This window comes from Penaeus vannamei, chromosome 39 (genome assembly GCF_042767895.1).
Source record: "Penaeus vannamei isolate JL-2024 chromosome 39, ASM4276789v1, whole genome shotgun sequence".
NCBI lineage: Eukaryota > Metazoa > Arthropoda > Malacostraca > Decapoda > Penaeidae > Penaeus > Penaeus vannamei.
In genome coordinates this window covers 15071093-15081092 of record NC_091587.1, presented here as the reverse complement: position 1 = coordinate 15081092, position 10000 = coordinate 15071093, and the positions used below count along the sequence as shown (strand labels likewise).

The window sequence follows — 10000 nt, the reverse complement described above, 5'->3', positions numbered from 1 at the left end:
ATTTCATTTACTCCAAATATCACTTCAGCCAGTACATCTGAAATATCCATGTATACTATATACAAAACAGTTTTCAGATTTTTTTTTTTTTTTTTTTTTTTTTTTTTTTTTTTTTTTTACAAAAGTTAAGGTCTAAAGCAGAATCAGCAAATGCGCAATTTTTTGCTACATTTTGACATACTGTTTTGACCGGAAAAATGGGGACAAATGGGAAATTTCGAGTTTGAATTTTTATCTTTTTCCATTGTGATTGTGTCAAATATGCATATTAAAAAAAATCAGATAGAAATGCAGAAATTTCAAATTAGCGTCAAATAATCGTGAAAACAATTTCTAGGGGAGTGTTGGATAAATCAGAAGAGTCTTAAAAGGTTCTAGAAGCTTAAAATTAACCAAAGAGTTTAAATGAGAATAACGACAACCTGACTTGATTAGACTTCGGCCGCTCTTCGAGGAAAATGGTGATTCCATCTCGACGGTGAGCAGTGCATCTTTTGTAATGTAGCGGCTCCTGATTGGCCGTCAATGCAGGACCGCACCCGACACGCGATAGGCCGACTCCCACCGTCGGCCAATCGCGTGTCGTGAGCTGACATCGGCGGTCAGGTTTTTAAGCCGCCGGACCTGAGGCGGAATCATCATTCTCCACTCAGCTGTTGACCTGACTATACTTTTACTCGGTTCCTCAAAGTAAAGAGATAAAAATCCAGTCTGGTTTCTTAACCTCTACACTGGTGACCCTCGGAGTGAACCAAGTTTTTACAAAAGATGTTAGCGACACAGGATGCTACCAGTCTGCTCTCTGGTCAGCCTGCCGGAATGTTTTTTTTTTTTCAAGTGGAGCAGGAATTCCTCCTCAGGAATATAACCACCCAGACCACTAAATTCCGCCTGCTGGTCACTAACCTCCCGCCAGAACTCCTTCTGACCGTCGGCGACCTGCATAATCATTGGTACGCCACTTATGACGAGCTTAAGGAGGCCATTCTTAGGCGAGCAGCACCTAACCCTCTGACCGCGTTAAGCTCCTTCCTATCGTCTGACGCCGCGGACAACCGTACCCCCACAGAAATCCTTCACCACATCCAGTGCCTTCTCACCCGCACCGGCACTACGCTCCCACCTGACGTCATGCGCTCCCTCTTCCTCAAGCGGCTGCCCACTGATATCCAGCAAATCCTGGTGGTGTCAGATGCCCCATTGGAGCAACTTGCCCTGCAAGCCGATGCGATGCTCGTAACTAGGGCACCCACATCATCAATAGCAACAATGTCTGCCGCAACCACCACCTCCGCCGTGATGTTGGGAGCCCTTGCAGCACATGTCGCCACACTATCCAAGGCTGTGCAGAAGATATCGACACAGGAACATTCTCACTCCAGGCCTCGCTTTCGCACCCCTTTGCCACCATGCTTTGAACGGGACATCAGCGCTTTGCAGTGCCCAACCGCCAGCCTCGCTTCCGCGTTCGCGGAAACTGGGCGCGCCTGTCTTTCGCGGACCTCGGAGGCGTTTATTGTATGTCCGAGATGCTTCCTCCTCCCTACGTTTCCTCGTCGACACAGGGGCCGAGGTCAGCCTCCTTCCAGCCTCCCACAGGGATAAACGCTTCCCCTCCTCCCGCACTCTGGAAGCTGCCAACACATCGCCCATCAACACCTACAGCGAGAACCCTCTCGCTGGAAGGTGAGCCCGCCCAATGATTCCAGTGGATCTTCCTCGTCGCCGAAGTCTCACAACCCATCATCGGCGCCGACTTCTTGGCGCACTACGGTCTGATGGTTGATCTTCAAGGTATGGCCCTAATCCACCAATCCGGGGTCCGCACGCACGCTGCTCCAGCTCTGGTAAGTACCCCCCTAATGTATACAGTGCTTCCCAGGACCTACGCCTTCAAGAACATCTTGCGGAAGTTCCCGGCCTTGACCAAGCCGATCAACCAAGCCGATCAACCAAGCCACCCAACCACGGCACGAAGTCCGGCACCATATCGTGACCCACGGTCCCCCTGCCCACTCTCGCTGCCGTCCACTCGCCCCCGACAGATATCGCAGTGCTAGGGCGGAGTTCGACCATATGATGCAGTTGGGGATTATACGCCCTTCCAGCAGTCAATGGGCGGCCCCTCTGCATCTAGTGAAGAAGAAGGATGGTGACTGGCGCCCGTGCGGGGATTAACGTCACCTGAATACGATCACCGCTCCCGACAGATACCCTCTGCCGCATCTGCACTCCTTCTCCCACGAGCTGTCTGGCTGTACGGTCTTTTCCAGGACCGACCTCGTGCGGGCCTTCCACAAATCCCGATCGCTGAGGAGGACATCCCCAAGACGGCCGTCATTACACCTTTCGGCCTCTTCGAATTCCTCAGGATGCCCTTCGGTCTCCAGAACGCCGCTCAGACCTTCCAATGCTTCATAAACGACGTGACTCGCGGCCTTGAGGGCGTCTTCGCTTACATCGACGAAATCCTCGTCGCCAGCACCTCAGAAGCAGACCACGCCCGTCATCTCCGCGCCCTCTTCAGCAGACTGCAAGAAGCGGGCGTCATCATCAACCTGGGAAAATGCCAGTTCGGTGTCGCTTCCCTCTCCTTCCTCGGCCACACTGTCACCCCCCAAGGCATCACCCCAGCGCAAGAGAAGGTCACCGCTATAAGGAAGTTCCCCAGGACAGCGACCGACAAACAGCTGTGGAAATTCCTGGGCATGTTTAACCTACAGAAGGTTCGTCCCCGGGTGTGCCCAGCTCCTCAAGCCCCTTCACGCCCTGATCACACCTAACAGGGCCAGCAGAAACACCAAAGTCGAGTGGACGTCCCTGACAAACGAAGCCTTCTAAGCCTGTAAAGAAGCCCTGGCCTCTGCCACCCTGCTTAACCACCCTCTGCCGGAAGCTCCTCTCAGCATAGCGGTCGACGCCTCTGACACTGCCATCGGTGCTGTCCTCCAGCAACGTCAGGGTAAGCAATGGCAACCCCTTGCCTTCTTTTCGCAGACCCTTTCGCCACGCCAGTCACGGTACAGTGCCTTTGGAAGAGAACTCCTGGCAGCATACTCCGTGGTGAAGCATGTCCAACCGTTTGTGGATGCAAAGGAATTCCACATCCTGACGGACCATAAACCCCTCACCTTCGCCTTACACTCGAGGATCCGCCGCCAATCCCCTCGCGAGGAGCGCCACCTGGACTACATCTCGCAGTTCACGACGGACATCCGGCACATTCGGGGCGTGGACAACGAGGCCGCCGATGCTCTATGGAGGGTTACCATATCCGCAGCGACCCTCACCGACGACGAAGTGGATTATCATCTGGTCAGCAGAGAGCAACGGCAGGACGCGTCCATGACTCCTCTCATCGAGGGCCAGTCTTCCCATAACCTTGAGAGAGTTAGGATCCCGAACTCCCGGGATGACCTTCTCTGCGACGTCTCCCTCGGCTACCCCCGCCTTCTCTCCGTCGGCGATTCTTCGATGCCTACCACCAGCATCGTGGCAAAGGCCACACCCATCCGCGAAATCACCGCAGCGACAGTCGCCAAGACCTTCATTAACATCTGGGTCTCCCGCTTCGGCACCCCGGACACCGTCACGACTGACCGCGGCGCCCAGTTCGAATCCGAACTTTGGCGCCACCTCATGATCCTGCTCAGGTCCAAGCGGGTCAGGATGACCGCCTACCATCCCTGCGCCAACGGCATGGTCGAGCGACTCCACCACCACATGAAGCAGGCCCTAACATCCTCCTCCTCCAACAGGAGGTGGGTCGACCAGCTTCCCCTTGTCTTCCTCAACATCCGGACGTCATTTAAAGAGGACCTGCAGTGCACCACCGCAGAAATGGTCTACGGAACCACGCTCGCCCTTCCCGCGGATTTCCTCGTCAAGGCCAGCACCATCGAGCCGGGAACTTTCGTTAGGCAGCTCTGCGACCGAATGTCACGGGTACGCAGCCGACCAACGAGACCCTCTAGGCAACAGGACTTCTACATACCCCCAGGACTCCAAGACTGCTCGCACGTTTTCATAAGAAAACACCCGAAACCCCCTCTCTGCCCTCCCGACGAAGGGCCCTTCCCGGTCATCAGAAGAGGGGAGAAGACGATTACCATCCGCCGCCCTAAGGGACAAGACACCGTGACCATCGACCGAGTCAAGCCCGCGCACCTGCAGCAGCCCTTCAGGATCGCCATAGTCCGTTTCGCGACCGCTACACTAGAGGGGGAGTGCTGTAGCGGCTCCTGATTGGCCGTCAACGCAGGACCGCACCCGACACGCGATTGGCCGACTCCCGCCGTGGAACCGCCCACATCGGCCGAGCTGACATCGGCGGTCAGGTTCTTAAGCCGCCGAACCTGAGGCGGAATCATCATTCTCCACTCAGCTGTTGACCTGACTATACTTTTACTCGGTTCCTCAAAATAAAGAGATAAAAATCCAGTCTGGTTTCTTAACCTCTACAGTAAGACGGCGCGTGATAACGAATCTACGAAACGAGAATAAAAAGTATTCACTTACCAACAGTATTATCTTCCTATCAACAAAAATTCATGAGCTTGCAGCTAACCTGGCAAAATAACGTCAAAGAAACTTTGTTTGCTGGCCTAACTCAGTCTCGTGCTTTGAGAAACGCGCTGGGAATGTTATGGATTTGTTATACGCAGACACCAACATGGCGGACATGCGCAGTGACATCGCTAACATAAGAAAGGGCAAGAAAGTACAGAGAGAGGGTATATTCTAACATTGGTATAAGAGTGTATTTCTATATAGGGTGTAAGGTAGGTCATATTTCCCAGGGGATGTAAGGAAGGGCTGGGCTTTTTATTTTATTTTATTTTTTCACAAAACCCAAACGCCCTAACGCTCAAGTAATTACTGGGCTTGTCCGCGGAAGGGTTATACTAATATCTCTTTTAATAATACTGCTCTGGACACTATCATTACATTTAGTAGTTTGTAGTACAGTCATTATTGTTAATACTATTACATCTATAACTATTTAATGTCACTTTTATCAGCACACTTATATCACATTTATCCAAGAAATTGCTGATACAAGTACTGTGCTATTATTTTGATACCACTATTATTGTGTTATTGTTACCACTACTCTTGGTACTATTACTGGTATTACTGGTGATATCTTCATACTACCACTTTTAATAGTATCGCTGATATGATCACCGGTGATATACCTCTGTTACTGATTCCAGTATCATTGCGCTAGTATAATTAAAGTGTTTATCAATACATTTATTATTGATCACACTGTTATTAATGATTTTTGTACTAGTTTAACTAAATGTGATTATTAATACATTTATTATTGTCATACAGTGTCATAATTCGTGTTGTTACTATATATACTATCCCCCCACCAAAAAACAAAACAGTGAAAAGGAGAAAGAAGAAAAAAGAAGAAGGAAGAGAAGTTAATGGATGAAGGTAGACAGAAAGCCTCTCCACCCGAAGGAAGAGGAAAGGGGGAGGTTAATGAGAATGAAAGTGTAAACGAGGAAGTAGCTGAAAACAAGAGTAAAGATGGGGATAAAAGAGAAGGAAAAGTGTGCAGCAAAATGAATTATGAAGATGAGAACAAACCAAGGGACCAAAGCGAAAACGAAGACGACAAAGATGATCTCGATGATAGATACGATAACGAAAGAAGCGACAGCTCTGATGGAGGACACAGAAGAAACACAAAACAAAAACAAGATGACATGACAAAGAGAAAAGTAGAAGACAAGGCAGAGGAGGAGACGAGGAAGAAAGGAGACAGAGCAAAGCAAACACATGAAAACAAACGGCAAGTAGATGTAGAAGATCAAGAAGAAATGAGAAAGAAAGAAGCCCTGAAAAAGCAAGAATTTCAAAGGAGTCGCAAGGAAATGACGAATCAAGAAGGAAAGACACTGTTAGAAGCTAAGCAGAAAATACAAGTAAACGAGATGGACAAGGGAAACTGGCGTAAAATTACGAATGAACAAGAAATAAGCACTCAGACCGAAGAAGAAAAGGAAACACAGGAAGGAAAAGGAAATTTGAACATGGAAGCTCGAGATGAGGACGAGGACCAGGAACAGGCCGCGAGTATTAGATCAGGAAATAGGGGCAAGGAGTCCCAAGATGAAGACGAAGGTCGGTATCAAGACAGGAATATTCGAACAGGAAGCAGACAAAGGGAGTCCCAAGATGAAGAAGACGAAGGTCGGTATCAAGACAGGAATATTCGAACGGGAAGCAGGCAAAGGGAGTCCCAAGATGAAGACGAAGGTCGGTATCAAGACAGGAATATTCGAACAGGAAGTAGACAAAGGGAGTCCCAAGATGAAGAAGACGAAGGTCGGTATCAAGACAGGAATATTCGAACAGGAAGCAGGCAAAGGGAGTCCCAAGATGAAGAAGACGAAGGTCGGTATCAAGACAGGAATATTCGAACGGGAAGCAGGCAAAGGGAGTCCCAAGATGAAGACGAAGGTCGGTATCAAGACAGGAATATTCGAACAGGAAGTAGACAAAGGGAGTCCCAAGATGAAGAAGACGAAGGTCGGTATCAAGACAGGAATATTCGAACAGGAAGCAGACAAAGGGAGTCCCAAGATGAAGAAGACGAAGGTCGGTATCAAGACAGGAATATTCGAACGGGAAGCAGGCAAAGGGAGTCCCAAGATGAAGACGAAGGTCGGTATCAAGACAGGAATATTCGAACAGGAAGTAGACAAAGGGAGTCCCAAGATGAAGAAGACGAAGGTCGGTATCAAGACAGGAATATTCGAACGGGAAGCAGGCAAAGGGAGTCCCAAGATGAAGACGAAGGTCGGTATCAAGACAGGAATATTCGAACAGGAAGTAGACAAAGGGAGTCCCAAGATGAAGAAGACGAAGGTCGGTATCAAGACAGGAATATTCGAACAGGAAGCAGGCAAAGGGAGTCCCAAGATGAAGACGAAGGTCGGTATCAAGACAGGAATATTCGAGCAGGAAGCAAGCAAAGGGAGTCCCAAGATGAAGAAGACGAAGGCCGGTATCAAGACAGGAATATTCGAACAGGAAGCAGACAAAGGGAGTCCCAAGATGAAGACGAAGGTCGGTATCAAGACAGGAATATTCGAACAGAGAGCAGACAAAGGGAGTCCCAAGATGAAGACGAAGGTCGGTATCAAGACAGAAATATTCGAACGGGAAGCAGACAAAGGGAGTCCCAAGATGAAGACGAAGGTCGGTATCAAGACAGAAATATTCGAACGGGAAGCAGACAAAGGGAGTCCCAAGATGAAGACGAAGGTCGGTATCAAGACAGGAATATTCGAACGGAGAGCAGACAAAGGGAGTCCCAAGATGAAGAAGACGAAGGTCGGTATCAAGACAGGAATATTCGAACGGAGAGCAGACAAAGGGAGTCCCAAGATGAAGAAGACGAAGGCCGGTATCAAGACAGGAATATTCGAACGGGAAGCAGACAAAGGGAGTCCCAAGATGAAGAAGACGAAGGTCGGTATCAAGACAGGAATATTCGAACGGGAAGCAGACAAAGGGAGTCCCAAGATGAAGAAGACGAAGGTCGGTATCAAGACAGGAATATTCGAACGGGAAGCAGGCAAAGGGAGTCCCAAGATGAAGACGAAGGTCGGTATCAAGACAGGAATATTCGAACGGGAAGCAGACAAAGGGAGTCCCAAGATGAAGACGAAGGTCGGTATCAAGACAGGAATATTCGAACGGGAAGCAGGCAAAGTGAGTCCCAAGATGAAGAAGACGAAGGTCGGTATCAAGACAGGAATATTCGAACGGGAAGCAGGCAAAGGGAGTCCCAAGATGAAGAAGACGAAGGTCGGTATCAAGACAGGAATATTCGAACGGGAAGCAGGCAAAGGGAGTCCCAAGATGAAGAAGACGAAGGTCGGTATCAAGACAGGAATATTCGAACGGGAAGCAGGCAAAGGGAGTCCCAAGATGAAGAAGACGAAGGTCGGTATCAAGACAGGAATATTCGAACGGGAAGCAGGCAAAGGGAGTCCCAAGATGAAGACGAAGGTCGGTATCAAGACAGGAATATTCGAACGGGAAGCAGACAAAGGGAGTCCCAAGATGAAGACGAAGGTCGGTATCAAGACAGGAATATTCGAACGGGAAGCAGACAAAGGGAGTCCCAAGATGAAGAAGACGAAGGCCGGTATCAAGACAGAAATATTCGAACAGGAAGCAGACAAAGGGAGTCCCAAGATGAAGAAGACGAAGGCCGGTATCAAGACAGAAATATTCGAACAGGAAGCAGACAAAGGGAGTCCCAAGATGAAGAAGACGAAGGTCGGTATCAAGACAGGAATATTCGAACGGGAAGCAGACAAAGGGAGTCCCAAGATGAAGAAGACGAAGGTCGGTATCAAGACAGGAATATTCGAACGGGAAGCAGACAAAGGGAGTCCCAAGATGAAGACGAAGGTCGGTATCAAGACAGGAATATTCGAACGGGAAGCAGACAAAGGGAGTCCCAAGATGATGAACACGAAGGCCGGTATCAAGACAGAAATATTCGAACAGGAAGCAGACAAAGGGAGTCCCAAGATGAAGAAGACGAAGGCCGGTATCAAGACAGAAATATTCGAACAGGAAGCAGGCAAAGGGAGTCCCAAGATGAAGAAGACGAAGGTCGGTATCAAGACAGGAATATTCGAACAGGAAGTAGACAAAGGGAGTCCCAAGATGAAGAAGACGAAGGCCGGTATCAAGACAGAAATATTCGAACAGGAAGCAGACAAAGGGAGTCCCAAGATGAAGAAGACGAAGGTCGGTATCAAGACAGGAATATTCGAACGGGAAGCAGACAAAGGGAGTCCCAAGATGAAGAAGACGAAGGCCGGTATCAAGACAGGAATATTCGAACGGGAAGCAGACAAAGGGAGTCCCAAGATGAAGAAGACGAAGGTCGGTATCAAGACAGGAATATTCGAACAGGAAGTAGACAAAGGGAGTCCCAAGATGAAGAAGACGAAGGCCGGTATCAAGACAGAAATATTCGAACAGGAAGCAGACAAAGGGAGTCCCAAGATGAAGAAGACGAAGGTCGGTATCAAGACAGGAATATTCGAACGGGAAGCAGACAAAGGGAGTCCCAAGATGAAGAAGACGAAGGTCGGTATCAAGACAGGAATATTCGAACGGGAAGCAGACAAAGGGAGTCCCAAGATGAAGAAGACGAAGGTCGGTATCAAGACAGGAATATTCGAACGGGAAGCAGACAAAGGGAGTCCCAAGATGAAGACGAAGGTCGGTATCAAGACAGGAATATTCGAACGGAGAGCAGACAAAGGGAGTCCCAAGATGAAGAAGACGAAGGTCGGTATCAAGACAGGAATATTCGAACGGAGAGCAGACAAAGGGAGTCCCAAGATGAAGACGAAGGTCGGTATCAAGACAGGAATATTCGAACGGGAAGCAAACAAAGGGAGTCCCAAGATGAAGAAGACGAAGGTCGGTATCAAGACAGGAATATTCGAACGGGAAGCAGACAAAGGGAGTCCCAAGATGAAGACGAAGGTCGGTATCAAGACAGGAATATTCGAACAGGAAGCAGACAAAGGGAGTCCCAAGATGAAGAAGACGAAGGTCGGTATCAAGACAGGAATATTCGAACGGGAAGCAGACAAAGGGAGTCCCAAGATGAAGAAGACGAAGGTCGGTATCAAGACAGGAATATTCGAACAGGAAGTAGACAAAGGGAGTCCCAAGATGAAGAAGACGAAGGTCGGTATCAAGACAGGAATATTCGAACAGGAAGTAGACAAAGGGAGTCCCAAGATGAAGAAGACGAAGGTCGGTATCAAGACAGGAATATTCGAACAGGAAGTAGACAAAGGGAGTCCCAAGATGAAGAAGACGAAGGTCGGTATCAAGACAGAAATATTCGAACAGGAAGCAGACAAAGGGAGTCCCAAGATGAAGACGAAGGTCGGTATCAAGACAGAAATATTCGAACAGGAAGCAGACAAAGGGAGTC

At 49.0% G+C, this 10000-nt stretch overlaps 2 protein-coding genes across 2 annotated transcripts in view; one reads left to right on the top strand and one right to left on the bottom strand.

Moving 5' to 3' along the window:
* LOC113821083 (organic cation transporter protein) overlaps positions 1–10000 on the bottom strand; it is a 302263-nt gene that overhangs the window by 184798 nt on the left and 107465 nt on the right. The gene's annotated exons all lie outside the window — the stretch shown is intronic.
* Positions 1–10000, top strand: part of LOC113822017 (uncharacterized) — a 40250-nt gene that overhangs the window by 1268 nt on the left and 28982 nt on the right. Inside the window, exon 2 of the mRNA XM_070117026.1 lies at positions 5397–10000. This exon is cut by the window's right edge and continues 686 nt beyond it. Within this exon, the coding sequence (XP_069973127.1) occupies positions 6064–10000 (3937 nt within the window). The 5' untranslated portion in view covers positions 5397–6063. The remainder of the gene's footprint in view (positions 1–5396) is intronic.